This window comes from Hippoglossus stenolepis, chromosome 1 (genome assembly GCF_022539355.2).
Source record: "Hippoglossus stenolepis isolate QCI-W04-F060 chromosome 1, HSTE1.2, whole genome shotgun sequence".
NCBI classification, from domain to species: Eukaryota; Metazoa; Chordata; class Actinopteri; order Pleuronectiformes; family Pleuronectidae; genus Hippoglossus; species Hippoglossus stenolepis.
In genome coordinates, this window is record NC_061483.1 from 28,112,375 (window position 1) to 28,135,672 (window position 23,298).

Genomic DNA, 23,298 nt, shown 5'->3' on the forward strand with positions numbered 1-23,298 from the left:
CTCAGACATGCTGGACTGCTGCAGGGAAATAAAACATGAGCAAAATGTCTTTCCATCTTTCTCTTTTGCCTTTCACAGAACATGATTAGACACAGCACCACAGATTGTCAAGAGTGTAATTACCTTTAAGTGGCACAGTTAGGAATCGAAATCCAACTGCAAATCGCTGTGTTCACCTGCAAGGACACACACATGGACATGCACACACGCATACTCAGGAAGACAGTACATTCACAAACTAATCTTCCAAACAATATAATTAATCAGATAAAGTGAGCAACATTCAATAGTTTATCCTCTCCAGTCTCTAGTTCCATTTTTTTCACGTAGCATTTGGGCTAAATGGATGTATCCTTGATCAGATGTGGAAATAATGAGGCCGCTCCTATACAGTCTACAGTTCCAATGGTGTGTGTATGTGTGTGTGTTCCTCAGACATCACAGCGAAGGAGTTCATTGAACTGAGAGGGAAGCAGCGGAGCCGCTACGAGCTGCTGGTGGACTTCCTGTCCGAGATGCTATCTGTTCCACCTGATGATGTCAACATCTTTAGCCTAATAGATGTGAGGGAGCGAATACTGGATGTCCGCTTTGCTGTGCAGGGCGGCCCGTCCTTCCTCCAGCCTGAGAAAATGCACGGTTATCTGGCTGCCCACAAACAAAAGGTAGGTCGTTGTTTGTGTCCTTTATCTTTTTAGCAAGGTAGACACAGTGAATTGCTATTAACCAGGTGGTTTTGTTGGCTGACCTGTGGATGAAAACATTTGGAAATTGAAAAAAAGCTAGTTCTGCCACTGGCGATGATTATGTGACGTTGTCTTGGTCCAACAGAAGACACACAACCGAGACTCAACATAGTATGCAAACACAACTGCACCAGTATTCAAATAATTTTTAAGATGGCGCTGTTTGTCCGATATGTGGATGTCTGCCACACTGTAAATGGTGCAAACAACAATGTTGCTGCCTGCCTTGCACATTTATACTGCCATTTTTAAAAATTAAAATACAGTATAGTCAGTGGCGGCTGGTGAAAAATATTCTAAAATACTCAGTTTTCAGTACCCATCCCACTACGATTTAACAAAAATTGCAGGATACCAGTTCTTAGTGAAATAGTAGGCAATTATTTAATTCCAATAATAAACATGTAAGTCATTTTTACACAAAAAGTGATAGCTAACAGAAAACTGCATACTGCACAAACTAACTTAAAAAACTAAACTGAGAAAACTAAATCAAAATAATATATACAAAAAAAGAATTGACAGCCGATTGATAAATAATGTAAATTATTATTAGTTGTTGCCCTTGTGCTCAGATAGTAAGTAGAGTCTGCATCATTAGACTACAGACTGAGTCTGAGTCTAGTGTTTACTAAGTGCACATTCCTGAAACATATATAGTACTATTAACTAACACTATTAAGACTAAATAAAAGGAGGTGCCATACACGCTGGATATCTTATGAGGTAAACTATACACAAAGAAAATAGGCTTGGGCGCTAGCAGAATCGCCCTTCTGGCAATATTTTGCATTACTGTGCCCTGATCGTTTCCCACACATTTCCACTGAACATATTTATTTATATTTTATACAACACACTTTATTGTGAATTTCAAACACATAAATACGTAAATAAGTTATCATAGTAAATGTTAGATTTTTAGGCTCCACAAGGGAGGGCGGCGCCCTAGCGCCCTCTATTGGCCAGCCGCCACTGAGTATAGTCCATCCAAATGAATAGGCAACCAACAACGTATCCAGAATTATTGGCTTTCTCATCCCTACCTCTTAGATACAACACGCATTGACTGACACAAACTGAATGTGTCATGCAGACAGAAAGTGGTCATGGTACAGCAGCTGCTGATCCAGGAGGCAAAATGATAAAAATGCTGCTTCTTAGGGCAAATACTATAAGTATTGAGAAAAGGCACCAGGCATATCCTGACATGGTGACGTTCATCAAGGTATGCCTTCCATGTTAAGATGTTTGTCATATGCCCCTGTGTGTGATGTTTCTTAAATTACAGTACAGCTATTAACATGTCTTATTACTTTCATCAGATGGCCAATGATATATGTTGACGCTAACATAGTAATAGTAGGAAAACTGCCAGGCGAATAAACTTAACACTTTACTTCAATTAACCAGCGGAGGAAACCACACAAACACATTGGTACCGTTTGAGCCGGAAGAGTTCACTTTTATTTTGCGCATGCTCATTAGATCCATGAGCGTGGTGGATCAAAGGTCATGACGTCATTGTCACAGTTAAGAGCACACCACCAACAAAATCTTCAACAATATATATAGTGCATATGTATATACCTCCTTGCAACCTTCAAGGGGATAAGCGGTATAGATGATGGATGGACGGATGGATAGATGCCTGTTTGTGTCTAATTCAACATGAAACAGGAAACAGCCTGCTGCTGGCCTGTTATGTTGTCGGCAGCATGTTTGGTTACCACTTAAGAGTGTAACGGACGTACAACGAAAAACAACCTCAAAACATCAGAAGTGTGTATTTCTCAACATATTTATGCTCATTTGTCCTGACAACTTATTTTGTACCACTTTGCTGTAAGAAAAGCAAAACTCCACAGCCACAGCATCAACAGTGAAACAGATGGATTCAGGTCAATGTCATCATATCTCATTAAAGTGCAAACAATACATATAGTGACAGACAAATTAAAAAAAACATTATAAGCTCTCACACACATCATTATATATGTATTAAATGAGTTAGGCGACCTGCACCTGCATCATTGATGTTATTACTATTCATTCACACATTATCACACACAAACAGCATTGATTTAATTAAACCTAGGGCTGAATGACTGGGAGTAAATCTAAAACCGTATTTTTTCTGAATTGAAGCACATTTTCTCCTGTCACAGTAGGGAACGCACATGTGTGAATAACAAAATTAATAAGTGCTAAATTCCATTGAGTTGCTTCAGTCTGCTGGTATTGTGCATGCTTGCTCACGTTGTCATTGCCTAGTGGGAATAAAAGAGAGCCACTGTTAATGTTTTTAGTAACACTTTGTCTGCTGCAGGTCTGTTGTGAATTCCATTCCGATTACTTACTTTATAACTAGTGTGTACACAAAACGTGGGATTGAAACATGCATATCTTTCAATACTACTAAAGTTTCACTTATTTTACAGGTGTTATACTTCATACACAACTCCATTCTCCAAAGGATAAAAATATAGAAGTTTTTTTATTTGACCTTTTAATTGTGGAAGTATTTTGGAAGCATATGATTAAACGTTTTCAATTTGATTAAGTTAGAAATTTTGGCAGAGTTGCTTTCTGGGTGCACATTAACTTTCGCAAATGAGGCCACAGGCCTGTGTCAGTATATTATCAAACATCTTTAAGGCATAAGTGCAAAATAATTTGTGTCTGCTTAGAAAAAAAATCAAAATCGATTTAAAAGTTGCAGTTGTTGCAAAGTTACCACTGAACATTTTGGGCTCATTTTAAAACCAGTCAGTCTTTGAAAGGTCAACTGAAAAAAAGACAAATGGAGCCATTTTGCTTTAATTTCATGTAGTTACACTCAATGTTAAAGACAGGTCTCTTTTACTACTGTCATTATGTTTATTGATGCTAAACCTTGACTCCCAATGACAAACTGACAATGTCAAACTTGTATCTGATGGACGTGTCTAACAATGACAGCTCTACATCGTAGCAGCTCGAGCAAACATTAGTCTTTACCTCACAGGAGGAGCCACTTCACGGCCATGCATGTTTAACTGGGAGATTCTGAATACCATTGACTGTCTCATGGTTACTAGTCAATTATATTTGTTGAGTTAAAGCTTCATAGCTGTACCTGCTAACTACCTGACTCAGCATGCCGTCAGCACCCTCGTAGTCATTTCTCAGCAGAAAATAAATCATGGAGTCTACACTGGCAGTCTTGGATGCTGGCAGAGGTACACATGTAAAGAATCAGGAAAACAGAGGTAGTGGAGTGTCGGTTCCATGAAGCGGATCAAAGGCAGGTACAAAATGCCCACTATGCTGTTTTTAACAAGTGCCAGCACTGAGTCTGAGTGATTCCCCCTCTGGGTATGGAAGCATTGTGTGAACAACTCTCCTCGCCAGGAAGCAGCTGTTTATTCTCCAGCAGCTTCTGGTCGAGCTGCTCTCACCTGTCTAAATGAACCACTCTATGCACCGCAGGTGTTAAATCACCTCAGGGTATAATCACACCTGTAGTGCAGTCAGTGTTAATACACTTTCACGTCTTCCATTGCTTTGGCTTATCTCCCACGAACTGGTTGGAAAAGGAAACAATGACTCCGAGGTTGAAGGGCTTTTGAGGCTGATCACATCAATACTGGGTGGATTGCAGAGCTCTCTTTTGTATATGTAGTCCTCTGATTTTAAGACAGCATAGCAACATAATGATCCTAAACCTATAGAAAACATAGATGCAGAAGATTCCTGACTCATAAGACCTCAGTCCAAACGGCCATGTCTTTCACTCTCCGACGATGAAAAGTCCCTGAAAGAAGAAAGAAGCGAAGCCTATGGCTGTGGTCTGTGGGACATAACCTTTGGATACTTCAGTCACACACTGCCAGTGATTTGAAAACAAATATTTGAAAAGTTTGGTGACTTCTTGTAACTTTATGTCCAATTATTTTTGTTCCTTTGAAATTGTAGTCTTCCGTAAATACAGGGCTGTGGCTCCTACACAGTTGACCTGATAGAAATATAGAAACTCCCAATTAAAATCGCTGTTTTATTTATGTGTCACTGTACTTATGTCACTTCTGTATCTTTTCTCACACTGTCTTATATAAAGACACAATATTTCAGTCGGTTTCCACCTTATATTACAAGATTCTCAGTAAATCAAGAGCCGCAGGCGTAGGTCACACTACACATCAGGTCGTTATTCGATTTCATTTAACCCCTCATTCTGCAACATTTGTTGTTGTACCAACCAAGAGTCCGGGAGGAAGAAGCATCCATCATACAGTTGATACCAACGGTTGCTTGCATGTCATTTTGTGGAATTTGGGATAGTATGACTTAAATGATCAGGCCCAGAGGACTGTCACTTCTTCTTCAGGTTTGAAATATCCTTATGATTATGTTATTGTAAGATAGTTTTTGATTTTTGTATCTATTATCCAGCCTTGTCCAATATAGAGCATGAAATTAAAATTGCTTCACCAAATAATGATCTTAGATGGTTTGGTTTCATGATCTGTTCAGCATTGCTCGATATATCCTTCTTTTTCCTTCCCCTACCTCCACTTTGTGTTAAAGAAGAGACCCGTGATTGTAATACAGTGAAGATTATACAGAGGATAGATTAGACAGATGTTATGAACGCCCTCCAGATGAAGTCCTAAGCACACACTGGCATGTTACACATTCATTTTAGAATTTTAATGATTAGAGATTGAAGTTTTTCCAAATGATAATTTTGCATTGTGTGACTGGACATGCATGTGATTTCTAAAATCTGGGTGTTTGTGTATATACTGAAGATCTGTGAGGATTACTTAAATCGAGAAAACAAGCAATGCATAAATGTGAAAAACAATAAATCATGTATTTAATCAATATACAATTCTTCATATTAACATTTCAGTAGCAGCTATTTTTGTGTTGTTCTCACACACTCCTATACAGCTACAGATAGGGAATCCACAGAATCCTTGACTGATTCATATGCACCCGACCCCCCGTCCCTTTCTTCCAAAAGACCATCTCATATTGTCAAAGCCACAGCTTGTAGGCCACCTGTGGTGAACATTTGTGACCACTTCTTGTTGTCAGTGATATATATTACCCTCCATGTATCATCCTCCACCTGAAACCATTTCTGTTATTTAGGACACAGGGAAACTTGGCCTGATTCAGGCTATTGTCCTGAACATTTATTTCTGGGTCAACCCAAGCAAAAAAAAAATGTTATTTCTACTTTATTCATAGTCCATGAGTGTGGAACATCCTTTTAAATCCAACCCAATTTGACTCTTACAGAAATGCACAGTGCGGATTATGGCTGTAATAGTGGCTGTTGCTGTCAAAAAAAAAAATCCCACCAGAGCCGTGCTCTGTCAAATGAGAGGGGTTTGTCAAATTACATAGTTCGTCCTATATTTAGTCGGAAACTGTCTGAGTAAATTAAATTCTACCCATTAGAGCAGGCTTAGCAAAATTTCAGAACATTAAAAAGCACATCATCACCATATAGGGGAAAGTTGGTGAAACTCAAACATTACACTTCATCACACTGACGCACACTGGCTGCTGGCTTCAGTCAGACCTCATTTCACGTTTCAAAAGTCTGAATGGAAGTACGGAACCTGAGTGAGTGCGAATGTAGCTAGAGCGTGCACTCTTTTGTGTGTGTGTGTGTGTGTGTGTGTGTGTGTGTGTGTGAGAGAGAGAGAGAGAGAGAGAGAGAGAGAGAGAGAGAGAGAGAGAGAGAGAGAGAGAGAGAGTCAAATCGTATGCATTTTACCAGCAGTGACAGAAAAAGAGAGAGAGCTGGCCCTCTGTCCTCAAAGGGAATGATGAGCCAGTCTCTATCTGCATGTGTCTGTCAGGGGAGAAACAGCAAAAGTCATGCTCACAATGCTCAGTCCAGGTCACTGCGATCTACCCTTTGATTCTCTCTTTAGTTCCCTTCCTGGTGTCCTGTCTTTTCTTTGTTTCATGTGACTATTGTCAAGGAGAGAAAAGTGAGACGGGGAGAAAAGCATGCAAGCGTAGATGAGCTCTTTTCATTCTAAAATGAGCAGAGTGTGGCCACAGAGAGAAGCAGAGAGGAAAGATGTGTAAGCGGAGAGGTAGCCAAGGCTTTCAGGTGTGATTTGTGAGGAGAGTGCCGAGCGTTTCATCTGAATTCAGCCAGGTTCTCTGGAGAAGACATTGATCAGAATGAGATGTGAAGCGTGGCGAGGGAAAGGATGAACGAGCGCCGGAGAAATAGAGCGGGGGGTAGCTGGTGGACGGGGAAGGAAAGGGGCGGAGGCGGTGGGTGGAACGGTTAGGTAGGGTGTGCAGAAGATGGAGCAGCGCTTATTATTAATGTTCTCAATTCTCCAGTAATACTTTAGAAGTAGGAGATTTAAAACAAATCTTTATTCCCTATACCTCTCTATTACTCCCATCTTTACCTCAATAATGGAACTTATCCCTCTGTGTTTTCAATCCAGCACGCTCCACTTGACGTTTACTGATACCACATTGAATTCCGACTTTTGAAAAATCATTGGTATGGCGCTCAGATACCAAGGTTCATCTTGTCATCATATTAATGTGGCCCTGAGGGCAGTGCAGAGGACTGTGGAATCTTCTCCGTGCACTGAAACAATAGTCCAAGGAACAATACGTCCCTCTGGTCCTGCTTTCTATACACACTGTTCTGCCTCAGGAAGTTTCAGTGTATGCCTTGCCTTACATTTCCTCAGCCCCACATTCGAACAAAATGGGTCATGCTGATTTCCTTTGAGCCATACCAGGGTTTAAGAGACTACAATGTGGGATTAAGTGTTTTCTTGGTTATGAAGCAATTTAAAAATAATATTTTAAAATGAAAATTAAATGAAATGTGTTCTTCGTGTGTAGATCTTTCTGAATGTTTTGTTGGCTTTTAAAGTTATCAAGAAATGTTGACTGGCCTGAAAAAAGTCTTCATTTAGGAATCATCAAACATGGTGAGACCAATGTAGTAATTTACCTGCACACTGAATATGGTTATTTCAGATAAATATCTCTGTTGGCCACCAACCGTGTGACAGACAGCATGACGCCGCCCTTATCTCCAGATATCTCCCTACTGACGTGCTCCCTGCGTCCTCGTGTCCACCCCCCAACATGGTCGCCCTTTTCCTCATCTTCGCCCTTCCTTCTCCCCCCCACTTGTTTTGCTCTTCACTGCCTGACTGTGTCTCGTTGGCTTTTGATGTCAGAGATTCAAAGGATGCATTCTCCCCTGCTGAGAAGATGCCAGCAAGGAGAAACCCTGTTGATGCAAACACACAGGTTTTATTTACACAAGTTTATGAGTTTGATACGTATGATAATGTGTTCATCTTGTTGATTGAGGCGAGGAACATGGGCTTCATACTGCAAAGTCATACTCCACCACAGAGTGTTTAGAGTATTAAATTAAGGTGATTGTCAGAATCTTAACATTGTAATTAAGTTTGTCATATTCACTTTGAATTGAGCAGTTACAATTGATCCCAATGCTTTTCATCAGCTATTCATGATTAAAAAAGGTAGAAAAACCAACAAAGAAACTTGTCGATGTGTGTTCAACATGTTCCGTACTTTTTGTCTCCCAAGGTTTGTTAAATACACTGCTTCTGTATTTCCCCTTCATGTTCTGTTAATGTTACAGTGACTCAAACTAAATTAGTATTAAACATTAAATGGCCCATTACTATCTGTAATGACTTGAAGGGGTCAGTAGAGACCCTCAAAGTACGGAAACAGTCACTCCACAGACTTTTTCACTCCGTCCATTCTAAGAAATATGTTATCGAAATGTCTTGTTTCATACTTCCTCCCCCGTATGGGTCATATGGGTTTGCACTCGTGTCTCAGCCCCACCCAGCCGGTACCAGTCCAGCCTCCGAGCCCCCTCACTGTCAACTCCACCACCACCCCTCCACACCGAACGTGACACCAAGCAGACATGTTGAAGAAACACTGCAGCGTGGAGGGATGCAAGGAAGAGAATGTGTCCGTGCACATTCCCCCTAAGAACGTTACTGTTCGAGACCAGCGGTTACGCTTTATTTCTTCTGATGTGCCGTGTGGCTGTGCTCAGTACGGAGTAACGTCCATTGTGAAACTCCGTACTGTAACTCGGGACGTTACTCCTACCTTGGCCGACTGTCCTGCTAAAACTTGAACAAACATGATGACGGTGTAACTCACCGTTCAGAAACATCCTGTTGTAACCGACTGTAAATATGTGGCTGTTCTTCTATAGCGGTATCCAAACATACCAACGTGACTTTCAGCTGTGTTTACAACCAGAGAGAGTCAATGCGCCAGAATGAGACCAGTGATAGGCCTGGTCGCGTGTCACTCAAAGTGCAGTCAGCCAATCAGAGGAGGGGCTCAAGAGGCAGGCGAAAACAGCCTGTTCTGTCTGCAGCTCCAGAGAGAGGCAGGAGAGAGGACATGGAAATACAGATGGCGGCAGTTTTTTCAACATTAAACCACTGATATATCATCTTAGGGGAACCAATACCTCAAAGTAAATCCCAGAAAGGTGTAATATATGGTCCCTTTAATGTTGAACTTGTATACAGTTTTGGTATCAGTGTCGATATTAAACCTGTGTTTCATGGTGATAAAACTACTGTTTTTTACACCTTAATACTCCTTGATTCTCAGTGCTATGAACACATGATGGAGAGGTTCCTTTGCCAGCCCTACCAAATGTACAGACAGGTATAGCACGGTGTCACTGCAATCTGTCAGAACAGCTTCAATGGACTTGTGCATTGATTCTACACGTCTCTGAACGTCACTGGATGGATGAAACACCAAAAGATATCTCCTCATCTGGTGTTTTGGAGTGGAGAGCTCTACTGACTGTGAAGGCCATAGCATAGGATTCATTCCAGTTTCGTACTCGTAAAAAAATGATTGAGTGAGCCCTCGTTTCTTGTGGATGGAGGCATTGTCCTCCTGTTTCTCCACTTGTTTTTCAAGGTTTCCCTGTCACACGCCTGTTTAACATGGTTATATCTTCTATTATCTGCTACATTAAATCTGTAAACAACCATGCCATCTCTGCTGGTTTTCACATTAGCAGTGTTCCTCCTGACTTCACAACGGCTGAATAATACACAGCACACACCAGGGGCCGTATTCATACAGTGTGGATTGAATTTCCTGAGAATTCCCCTCACAGTTAAGACTAGATCTTGGGAAAGATAGAGGTTATCTCAGCCCTTAAGAAAGCTCCTAAGGTGAACAACTGTTGGGAGGAGTAGGACTTTTAAGAGGCTTAAGGGATTCTTAAGCAGAAGAGATAATGGTTTTTAAGTTATTGTGATGACTTGTGCCAGCAGTTGCAAGGGAAATGGCACTCACCTGTCTGAGGGAACCCTGTTTGTGTGTCTCCTCACTCGCAGTAACACATAGCTCCCAATCTTTCTCACATGCACTCCTGACTGGTCTAACACAACCAGAGGAAATTAGGCTAAATCCGATTCTCCCCATGCCGGCTTCTTGGCCTGTGCTATAAACACCAGGAGGCGAATTCTCCTCTTAGAATAGTTTTACACTCGTCAACTAATTGAGCTAATGCTAAACATTATTCCTCACTCACTTCCATTGATGTTTGCTTGCCTGCTGGTTTTAGTTAAATGTACACGGCAACCAACACAGTGACCTATATGGACTGGCAATCAGAGAAACTGATGCAAGCTGTTTTTCCTCCATTAATATCAAACTTTTGATCCAAAAAAAATAACCATCAGCATGTGAACAGGCTACTTGTTGTTCATGTTGACCTTTGCTTTTGTAGGCTCACAGTTTATTTAAAAAGGGATTATTATATAAAATAAAAACAACCATTGACTCCAGTTCTTAATAGAGACTCAATTCTATGATTAAATCCTTCAACTTCACTGCCCATTCTATCCTTCTATCCTCATTATCAACAAGATATGTATGTACTATTGTCTCTGTTCTGTCCTCATGTTTGTGGATACAGCCCCAGATGTGCAGGTTAAAACACACATCCTCACATACAAAATGACAATCTGAAATATCAGTATGATTTTCTTTTTAATAATTTACCAGATTACCTGAAGAGGATGAAACAAGTGACTTTATCCTGCTTACTACACTTACCATATTGGGATATATCAGCAAATGGTGTTGCTTATCTGATATAGATGTGCAACAATAGACTTTTCCTGGCATTTATTTGGCATAACATTTTTTGATACAATATTGGCATTTAAAAGGCCAAAATTCATTGTTGCATGAGTACAGAAACCACATTTTTGTTATTCTTGCCTAAATTAAATAACCTGTAGCAGCACGTTCTCCTTATAACATACTTTAATAACACATCTTTGTGGAGTGTGTTAGTTCCTGAGCTTTCTAAAGGCAGAGTGATTTGCTTTGACTGTGAGTAGACTTGAAACACAGTACATTAACACCGTTCACAAGTGGACTGATTTGCAGGACAGCCAATCTAATAAAAGGACACTTAATGGGCATTCCTGTAACACCAACCTTGACTGTAATCACATTTTCCACTCACTACATTGCCCCACAACCCAGTGTGTTACAAAGGGTTGCCACAGTCTTGTAGACTGGCACTGTAAGCACAGGGAGGAGGGTTTATAGATATATACATATATGACAAGTAACAGGCCCTCTTCTTCATTAACCATTCAACCTTCCCACTTGTTTCAATTCATTTACAAAAGGCTGCATATATCCTCACAACATTTAAGTCTAGGGGGAAAAATGAATAGAAGCACTGACTATCAAAGGGAGCATTATCGTCACATGTGGGTAAAATGAGAGCCAGTGATTTTGAATGGAAAAAACGACCACAGCTGATTGTGGCAAGTGTACGGCTCAAACGATGCGAGACATCAGTCAGCGATAACACTGATCCATAAAACATAACCTGTATTAAAGTTACAGCCTCTTCAGCACAGGACATTTCAAGGGAAACAAGTGGAGTAGATGTGAAGTGCACGGTTAGTGAACACAATCCGGACACACTGAATGAGGTCCAATCAGTCCAGAACATTGAGCATCAAGTGACCTCTGCTGCGGTTCAACACTTACACATTGTGTGTGTGTGTGTGTGTGTGTACCTGTGGGTCTATGCATGCATGCAATCCCCTAGGCAGCTTGAGTACATGAATGTGTATTTAAAGTCAGTGGAAAGCTACCTGACCAGTGTCACTCTTACCAGCACAACCAGATGCAAGCACGCCCACATACACACACACACACATTCACATTCACATTCGGCACATATCCAATTTCCATTTCATTTTCCTTTCCATTGCTTTATCAAACAGCTCAACCTAGAGAGGCATAGTTTCCTTTCAGCTCATCGCCCTTTAGCCCACCTTTTCAGGGACTGGTGCAGAAAAAAACAGCTTGATTTCTACTAAACCTGCCTACTGTAGTGTGATGCCTTCCTTAACTGAACCTGCACTTTCCACATCATCGTTGTGCTGTTTGCCAGTGTGTGCGTATGCACATGTGTTTATTGGTCTGTGTAAACTACATTAGCCAGACATTATGGAGCAATGAGGGCTATTTGTCAAAGAGTCCCATGTTGGATGCATGTCAGTCCCTGGATTTTCATTCATTCCTTTTGCAAATGCACTCATACAGACAAGGTAGTAAGTCTGGGTAAACTGTTACTTTTAGTTTACTATTATCACTAAAACCCATTCACTTTTGATCAAGGATGGGATTAACCCCCCATCGTGTGTATATGTTGGTTTAAGACAGAATTGTAGATGTATACACAGGACACTGACAAGCTATGGCCAAGTATGCCAGTAAAACACTCGTGCTATAGCTGGATTCGACTCAGTTAACTAAAATGATGAAAAGAATAAGAATGCAAATATGATTAAGAAGAATAATTTATATAGTGCTTTAACAATAGTCAAAGACATTTTGAGAAAGCAAATAACTAGAAATATAGCATCAACAATCAATCACACCTTTAAAAGCAATTTTCTAGATCAGATTTGAGCCAGTGTAACGTGGCACAGAGCTGAAGATCATAGGTTCTTCATGCTGCTTCTGTCTTCCAGCTGTTTGTTATCCTCGTCTCTTTCACCACATTGTAGGCCACATTTTGACCCTGAGTAATGGTGTTGAAATTTAAGAATTAAGTTGAGGTTTGGGTCAGGGTTGAGGTTTAGACATTTAGCTGTGTTAGGATGGATTTCTGATCAGACTGTGGAATAAGCCCCAGTAATGTATTAAATCCACAGTGTGGTTTATACCTCTGTTTGTGGGTGGGAAGCTGGTGAGGGATTTTTGTTAAAAGACTTTAAAAGACTAAATTATGCATACTGGTGAGTAGAGATGCTTGTGCAGACTCTGCTGTAGGGCCTCTTTTCTCTGGAGTTCAGGTCACCTCAAATGAAAAAAAACAGGTTTTATTAAAGTGCCATCTTGTGTTTCACCCTTTTCCCTGTCTTTCTCCATGCAGCTCCAGTCATTCCTGCAGGTCAGCGTGTTCCAGGTGCGGGCGGATGAGTGTCCCTCTTCGGAGTGTGCCGGGACCGGGGGCTGCACAAGTGTTTTGAATGTTCGAGACACACCCACAGTGGTGGATTGTGGGACTATGAGTCTTGTATCTGTGACAGTGGAATCCACCGCTGTGTGCTCTTGCACGGGTAGAGAGCAGTCCCATCAGCCCTGCGCCGCATATCCCAGAAACCCCTGCTTCAACGGTGGAGTGTGTGTGGACACACAGCACGGTTACAGGTGAGTTGAAAATGAACAGTATATCTAAAACAGACCCTTAGGATAACTGCCTGGTAGCTTTTTAAGGTGATACAACAAATGATATGTTGTTTCACTCATGTTTTATGCAGTTACATTATAGGTATCATCATGAATGGTTTATGTTTGCCTGCCCAGAGGTCGCAACGGCCTGTAAGATGGAAACAGTAAGATATATTTTTCTCTGGGTAAAATTCCTCCTTTAACTTTAAATCAATACACTAGTTATAACTAGTTATTTAGCTCATCATTAAGGACAGGGGTCGGCTCTGGGGCCGCATACAGTGGCTCCCTGTACAGTGTTGTGCATGAACAATTCTATTTGTTGTCAACAATGAACTGACCGAATTAGTTTTCATAAGGTGAACTTCACTCGCATTAATTTTTTTAAATCATCATCGTATCAGGCCATCATGTGAAATACCAGGAGCGAGAGAAAATGTGTTTACACCCGTCAACTAACACACACACACACACACACCATGAAAAATGACTCGTCAACATTTTGTGCTCTGTACAACAACACGAGATGTGACGCACAGTCAGGTCTCAGTGTTAAAGTGACCGGAGTGACATGCAGACATGATCCGACACCATCGATTAATAACTTAACACATGATCGTAGGTCTTTCACCTTAATCATCCCCAAAAAAAATGGAACAAAAACTAGTTCATTTTTGGAACCGTGAAATTTTATGAATTTAACTATGAACATTAACTAGTTAATTTTCATCTGCATGAACTGAACTTTGAACCCGTTCATTTTAACTGTGAACTGGCTCAACACTGAGTATTTCTATATATAAAACTTTATAAGCTGTCCTATCAAATATGTTTTGCGGTTCCAGACGAATTGTATTTGGTGGAAGAGGGGGCAAAATGGCTCTTTTCAGAGTAAAGGTTGCCGACCCTGATTTCGGAGTTGAGCCCTGACTGTAGCAGAAGTTGCTAAAAAGTACAACGATGAATGCAATGATGCAATGTTGTGAAACAGTTTACATACATAACTGTGTTTCCTCTATGCATGTCATTAGTGAAATTACATTCTTGGTTTAATTTGACTAAAAAGTGATCTTGAAAATGTGGGTATGAGCCAGCTCACAATATGTACTGAGTTGCTTTACCAGTCTGCTTCAGCTTTTTGTCGAACAAAGGATTATCGCATTCAGTATTTAATTCCTCACTGTCCCCCTCAGAAAACCTCTGGCAAAATGATTATGGTATTTATATTATACTGAATCCAAATATGTAATTTTAAGAGAGGCCAGCAGTATGAATCCAGTGAGCTGGGACAATGGGAATGATGGGCAGGAGAAAACATTATGAAAAGTGCAAAGGGTAAATTTGAACAAGGTTGTACGGTAGAATGTGTGTGTACAAGTGTGTATTCCTGTGTGTGTATGATTGTGAGACATTGAAGTTGAAGCAGTGCAGGTAGATCATCTGACACTGCAGGACATTTGTTTTTTTTTATTTTGTGACAGGAGAGTCCCTCTGTTTCTTTCAGTTGTTTCCCTCTGTGGCCATCCCATTGTTCTTTGTTGTTGTCAGGCTATGGAGGCTAAATTCGGAGATCGTCATTTTTTTGTATCTTGTCCTGCTTGTGTTTGGATAGCACAGGTCTGGGCCACTGAAACCAACACTGCTGTACAGAAACTATCCCAGAACCTTAGAAACTATTTGTGACTGTACTCCAACAGACATACTGTACCAAGCCCTGAAAAGGTTGAACTGTAGCTGATGTGGAAGTAAAGTTGTAGGCTGTTTACTAGTTTATCTTCGTCCAATTGCTTTTTTACAATGCCATTCCAGTTCTCTCTGTGGAACGTTTCTCCACGGCTCAACACAAGCGGATGCAGTGGATTGAACAGCCAAAGTGGTGGAGCACATTGCAGTGTAGATCTCAAACCCAAGTAGGCTGGTCTGAATCATGACCTCGCCCATGTGATCACAAATAACCAAAAGAGAACATGTAGATACAAACTGACAGTCGTCAGAGTGACTACTTGGAGATATAAGGCGCAGTTTATATACCGCAGTGTTGATTGTCATTTCAGTTGACATATTTGTTCTGGACACACACATATTTGTTCTGGGCACACACATATTTGTTCTGGACACACACACACCATTAAAGACTTTAAATATTTTCCATTTAAAAAGCTTAAAAGTCAATCTTTATCAAATGTTATGGTGGTCAGGAAATTAGAAGTATGTTTGAACAGTGATTACGTGTGTGTGTGTGTGTGCGTGTGCGTGTGCGTGCGTGCGTGCGTGCGTGCGTGCGTGCTGTGTGTGTGTGTGTGTGTGTGTATATAAGGCATAATAAAAGTCTCTGCACTTGATAGTTCGTCTTGCAGCTTGTGAGAAGTATCAGGCGGAGAGAGCGGACATAACAGAGAAATGTAAAGCAGCTCATGCTGTCATTGAAAAGGAAAGCTCCCAGTGAGGCATGTCCTTGGGTTTGAATGCTCTCTGTTGATGCATCAAGATCAGTAAACATCTTGTGGTAATAGTTTTATGCCAACTTTTTTTCTTTCTGCCAGACGTAGAGAATTCCCATTCCTGCAGCCGAGCTGGTCTATGACCTGGCCTCCAGACTCAAGTAGCTGCAGACTGTGGGATGTGCTGTGTGCTGTTTGGTTGTTGTGTCGGAAAGAAGCATGACACAATGAATCAGGCTTGTTTAGCTGATGCTCTTAATAAGCCGACTGCAAAGAAGCTCGAAGGCTTTGTCAACTAAATGTCAAGAAGTAGACAAAAAGCACTTAAAACATGAAACATTCCAAGATTTAATTTGGGCTTTCAGTCATGTTTAGCCGTGGTGAATGAAGACTGGTGCGATGTTTTGTGAGAAGGAAAGCAGGAGAGTAAGTGGAAGATGATAGAGGAGGTGGAAGGAAATGAACAGAGTCTACAGAACCTCAAAGTGTACACTTCTGAGACTGTGCCTGTACAGAAGGCAACATCCCTGTGGTGTTTGTGTGTAACAGTGTGAGTGAGTTCATGCTGTGTTTGGTTAAGAGGCAAACTCTTTCTCAATTGATAGTGATTCACTTCACAACACTTGACACAATCAGAAAAAAAAGGTCCTGCCCTATGGCACTGGCAGAAACTTTTATTTAACGCTGTGGCGGCAAATGATCTAATAAGCCCATAAACACTGAGCTCTTAATCTCAACTCCCAGTTCGTTTTCACACCCATTTTGCTCATTAACAATGGTGTAGGGTGTTTCTCACTGAGGCACTGCAACTGTAGCTGAGATTGAATTCAAATGAAGTTGCAATTAGTATTTTTATTCACGCTAAAGGGAATTTGTGAACCTTGTTACAGCTGTTAACAGCTGCTACAGCTAAACACACATCTTCGTGTTGTCGGGGCATTGCAAATATGAATAGGGATGTGTTTGCGGTATTGGCAGTGGCAGCTACAGGATGAGGAAAGGAGTGCAGGATCAGCAGGCGTGTTTGAGACGGTTTAATTAAACCGCTATGTTTATTCACAGTTTTTTTTAGCTCTGCGTCTTCCACCACCATCGGATCAATTCTTAAAATTTGTCATTTTAAAGTTTTTATGAATAAATACCTGCACAAGTAATTATCATTCTCATTCTCATCAGCTTAAGTTTGTACTTTGTGTTTCACACTAATTATCCAATGCCAGCATGTTGAATTGCAAAGCCTCAAATGGTAAACATGATAAACATTGAAGCCGCTCACAGCATTGTCAATGGAAGAATGTTGGCAGACTTTAGCGTTTAGCTCAAAGCACCACTGTGTCTAAGCTGGAGACATTTATATGCTGCCAAGACTCATACTGAATTTGTTGTTTTTAGATAATTCATCTACATATATAATTGTTTATAATATGTATTTAAATATTCGAGAAATTGATATATATATATATATATATATATATTAAATAGTTTAGATTTAAATTCAGGATGGGGGAAGAGTTAGTGTGAGAAAGGCTTATCACTTGGCTGTGTGTGATGTAGTGTTTTCAATGACATGAGACAATACAAAAGACAATATGGCTCTTGTATGGTGGTGGTGACAGTGACAAGGTGACGTCTCTGATGACTACAGTATGTCCCTGATGATGGCTGTTTGTATTGCAGATAGGAAACCGCTGATCCCCTATTGTACTATAAGTCCAGGTTCCTTTATGTTTTATGTCTTATGTGTTGTAGCCCTCGCTGTAAACCCTAATTGCCCTTTGGGGACAAATAAAGTTGGAAGTTGAAGATACCACTGTGTCTTAGCTGTAGTCAAGGTATATCTTCCTGCTCCACATACTGTGTGTATAACAATACTAGTTGATGGACAGAAATTAGATATTATCCTTTCAAAATGAAACCTGTAAACAACATATAGTGTGAATTTTTAAACAGTGACACTCACTGAGGCTTAGTTAAGGTTGACTTCAGGTTAACGTGAGTCATATTAAATGTTGTACCCTCCCTGGCCTGTCTCACTGCACTCCCTTCTTCCAATTGATCACCGCAACAGCTATCGCGTATTACCCACAAATGTACAAGTCAGTGCGTCACTGTTATTGCCTGGGGGCTGTGTGCAGATTTTGCAGTATTTGAGTTCATAACATTTCGTTTACAGGGCCTCGGTGGGTGCAGACGTCAGTACTCTGCAGTTCCCTGACAGGGTGTAACTGCCTGGCTTTTCACTGTTACAGAGCCTGACGTGCAGAGTCTCAAAATACAGCTCCTTTTTGCTTCGGTTGCGTTATAAATAGAATCAAACCTTTCACAGCCTCGTACGAGATGAAAAATCCGGCATGTTAGCTGTCACATACTGCCAGTTCTCGTTTCAAATCCATGGCAAACAAGTGAACGGAAGGAGAGTGTCTTCATTAGCATAAAATACTCTGTAAACAAGGCCAGAAGTGGGGTGAGAGTGTTTCAACAAATCCTTTTAACTGCAAACATGATGATGAAATAAGTTCTTTGGTGCTTGGAGTGGTAGAGGAGACATGGCGACCCTGTTTAACTTTGTGTAATTCAGCCTGATGCTCTGTGTATCCTGAGGCTCAGATCTTTAATGGTGGAAGTGAAGGGCTCTTTGCAACCAATTAAATGAAACACCAGGCTTTTATCACTGTCTCAACTGTAACTCCATGGAGAATTTGAACGTTATGATGAAATTACGAGTCAATTCCTGCAGTGGTTCCCAAAAGAAGGCTGAAATCTTCTTTCCTGTACATTGCTGAGATCTATGCTGCCACAGGTAAATACATGAGTTGACCTTGATGTTGTCTCTTTGGCTAAAGGTAATTAGTTAGTTCATTTGTTTGTCTGTTATAATTTTTTACAGAACTGCATGTTATGTTTACACATTATTATTATCTTCACCAAGGGGGTTATCTTTTCCTCTGGGTTTATCTGTTTGTCTTTTAGTTAGCAACATTACACAAAAACTACTGGAAAGTATATGTAATGGGTTGTAACTGGTTGTCCCACGCAGCAGAGTTCCTACGTCATTTCCTGCTGCACCCCAGGCTCCACCTCTCGCCGGGTGTGCACGCGGAAGATTTGATGCTGTTGTGAGTAGGAGAAAACCTCCTGCTGCATTGTACATTATTGGAAGGCAAACTCTGGGTAAACTCCGTAGCCAATTCAACTCTGAGAGTATTTCTAGTAAATGTTTTCTTCCGTTTAACAATGCAAAACTATCAATATAAAGATTTTTTCATCAAGATCCACAAATTATTCCCTGGGACAAACACCCTACCTGGCATTGTAAAAGAAAGTGAAAAAAAAATCCTGCATCCGCCCCTGATCTGGATCAGCACCAACATTTGAATGGGTTCTTCCCTGATGCATATTTCATCCTTCCTCCAAATTTCATGGAAATCTGTTAAGTTATTTTTGTGCAACCCTGCTAGCAATCAAAGCAACCAACAAACAAATGGACTGGGGTAAAAACAGAACCTCCTTGGCAGAGTTAATCATTATCACGTTGACGTTTTCAAGCCTCTTAGTAATTTGGAGGCGCTGCAGGACTCGTTTTAGGTGTTAAATTTAGGGTTGTATGTAAATTACCAGGCAAATGTTCTCTTCCTTAATGTGACATCAGTCACCCTTTTATCACACAATCCTTTTCCCTTAAGAGAATGTTATCAACCTCATCTACCAGTGGTGAATGCATGCCTTGTTCACTGTCCCTGTTTCTTGTTTCTAGTTTTTTGCAACTAGTCAACCAACTGCAGAGTAGACAATCTGCTGCCTGTTTACATGGGTGCAGACATCGACAGTATATATGCATGGTCATGTGATATGCCAATTCAGGCATGTGAGTATAGGTGTGGATCCATTGTCACAAAGAAATAAGGTGCTGTGGTGCAATTTAATATACATATTAAATAAGTGTGCATTCCTTCAATGGAGTTACATCAAGATGCCATATGATTGGGACCAAACTATATAGTAGTTCTTATGCGATACATTTCCCACACAAATGATGACGCACATATACAGTACAACAGACCTTGGAAGATTTCAGACATCACTGAAAGAACGAGCATCTGCTACAATATGTTGTAGCAGATGCTCTTATAGGTGTTTTATGTTCAAACATGACAAAAACATGCTTGTTTGGCCCCACAAACACACATACATACTCCCTCCGAACCTACGTGAGACCACATGAACACAGTCTCATAGAGCATGTGTCCACTGAGCTTTCTTGCTGTGTCTTGAAGAAGTTCATTTTACCCTTCAGCTTCATTTAATTAGAGGCAGTGAGTGAAAAGGGCAGGATTTGAGTCTGGCTGGCTGGAGCCAGCGTGTAATCTGGCTCACTGCTGGACCAGAGCAGGATGACTGGCTGGATCCACGGTAGACCTAATCCCTGGATTACACACATGCACGCAAACACACACATACTCACACACTCACCCACGCAAACACTATTGTCAGAAATGTGGCCATTTTCTTCCTGTAAGTCTAATCCATAAACAACGTTGCATTGCTCTGCATATTATTATTACATATCATTACCTTGTTCACAGTACTGTTGGAGAAGAGGTGTTGATAGTTTTGGAAGCCTTCTAGACCAATGCATTATTGAACATAATCATAGTTTTCATTGTTTTTTTATTTTTGTTCTTTTCTTTTAATTCTGGTTGTATTTTATACATTTTCAACTTTTGTTGGAATTGTACTGTTAGTGTTTCATCGTCTTCATCATAGATTTCGTAACAAACTTGCATTAGTTCAACTTAACAAATGCTAAAAGTCCTTAAACCTAAAAAGACATTAAGGTGTTTTTTCCCCGATCCTTGCTGAGATATGACCCAGAGCAGCATACAGGCGGCAGGAGTAATCGACCTTTGTCGTCAAGGTAACAATGATAAACACATTGTTAACGGTATGGTTGGTTATTTTTTGGCTGGAAACCTACTTGATCAGGTTTAGGCATAAAAACTATTCAGTTAGGTATAGGAAACAATTGGTTTGGTTGTGAAGTCCTTGGTTGTCACGGTAACAGTAACAAATATGTGGTTAGGATTTTTTAACAGTGTCACACTGAACACGTACAGCAGTATCCTGTATGAAAGCCTGAAATTTGTAAACTCATTCGGACCCCAACCTCATCCGAATGCAGATTTTATCAAACTGTGTACTCCATCACCTTTTGCCCTTACTCCTGTCATACGTAGAGCAGGCTCTAGAGGTCACCTCACAATTAGCCACCCAGATCATTGAAACTCGCTGCTTTGACTACGTATTTAATTTAAAATCATTTGCACTAAGAAGAGATGAGTGGAGAGGCGAGGTGCCTCATAGCTTCTCCCATGTATGGAGTCCTGATGCTTAACTGTCAGTAAAGGCTTGATGCAAACAAAATACCTTAACAAAGTGAGTTGAGAAGCGTAATGATTCCTTTAAACTTTGAGTTTTGTTAAGTAGTAAGTTGTTTTTTTTTGATGCCCTAAATGTGAAATATTTAAAGTGAAAATATTGGTGGGAAGCTGCTGATTTAATCTTTGTGTTGTTGTTTTTATAAGCTTATCATGGGATTTTTTGGTGTAAAACAAAAAAATAGTTATTAATAACAGTTGTCAAACAAATGCAATGGACTAAACTTAGAACTAAGTTTGGTTAAAATCTCACAAAAGTACAGTTTGAATGTACAGTTTCGTAAAAGTTGAAACTCAAAAGAGACAACTTTTGCTGATACTGAGATTTTTAAAAACGTATTCTAACTCGCTGGTAGAAACCCTAATGTGTTACATAATACTAAACTGTGAGATCTGGATATGATAAATTGCAGCTTCTGCTGTCTCTAACATACCCTGCTGCATGTCTCTTTATGCAAAGCGAATGTGGGCCACAATGGAGGAGCAGAACGTTTCTTTGTGAGGCATCAGCCAAATAGATGACAGGGAGAGAAGAAGGCAGAGCGGAGCAGAAGTTGTCAACCCAGAGACACAGCCGCTGCCGCTGATTGTCACATTCTACAGTAACCGGGCTCTGCAACATCTGCTGTGTGATTTCACCAGGTTCAGGGGAGGACAGGAGAGGAGGCAAAATGTCAGAGATGGAGAAAACCTGCATAGAAGAGAGGAGACAAATGGAGGAAATTAAAAAAAGAAAGGGAAAGGAAAGCTGAGGTTAAGGGAAAAGTAGACCAGAGGAATGTAAGTGGGGAAAGAACGTCAGAATATGGAGAGAAAATAGGAAATGATGAAAGAACATGGAAGCAGAAAGGAGTAGAAAAGAAAAGGAAAGCACGAGAGAAGTGAAATAATAAATGCAGATGAGATATGAGTTGATACAAGTTAGAATAGCTGGAGGACAGTTGTCTGTTGCGGAGGCTTTCAGAAATGACCCCATCTATAACACATGCAGATACATACAAACACATTCTGCTCCAAGATTGAAGGAAGAACATGTAGATAACCGAGGCAGTGGGATTAATAAAGAGATTTTGTGAGTGAGGGTTTTGTGGGTTGGGGCTGGGATTACAGCTCCTGGTCCAACGTTGACAAACACAATTCCCATCAGACAGCGAATGAGCAAAACAAAGCTGCCTTAAGAGGATTGAAGGGCTTGGCCATTGTGACTAAAACTATGTCTCAGATTGTCTTTCCCTCGGAGAATTAGGATGACATTGCCAAAATGGAAATACAGGCGTGGATCTTTTTCCTGATGCCTGCCGTCATGCACAATCATACACAGCCAGATATAATATGTGTGTGTGTGAACAGAGTGAAGGTTTAAATCCTCTGGAAACTTGGCAAGTGTTGTTCTGTAACATTAAATCATCACGGCTTGATGAGTAACGTTCAAATTTGGGTTGGAAAATAAACATCCTCAGGTCAATTTGAACACTCAGAGAATTCAACAGTGTTCGACTTTATATTCTTAGCAGAATATTGCCATCATGATTATGGCTGATTATGGTGACGTGTTTTTTAGCTGATTTTAAACGTATAAATCCATGTTTTGATTCTCTCGGCTGAAATATGTCCAGCTGTCATTATAGCCTTTATCATAGGTATTTTCCCTTGTGATATTCCTCTATAAAAAACAAACAATTAATACATATTATTTTTCTTATTCTGACATCTTTTTTCTGCTTATTCATCAGTTTATTACAGTGCATTTTACTCCTACTTTGAACTACTCTAGTTTTCCCAATATTTACCCTATAAATGTAAATATTTATTTTAAATTATTTATAATAAGTGAATTAATGATGCTTACTTGTACTACTTACTATGTATCCACATTAAAATTAC

The 23,298-nt window shown here is 40.4% G+C and overlaps 1 protein-coding gene across 1 annotated transcript in view; it reads left to right on the top strand.

Annotated features, from left to right (window-relative positions):
* si:ch211-186j3.6 (neural-cadherin) overlaps nucleotides 1–23,298 on the top strand; it is a 286,707-nt gene that overhangs the window by 178,045 nt on the left and 85,364 nt on the right. Inside the window, 2 exon segments of the mRNA XM_035162307.2 lie at nucleotides 436–665; nucleotides 13,240–13,517. Coding sequence (XP_035018198.2) covers nucleotides 436–665; nucleotides 13,240–13,517 — 508 coding nt within the window.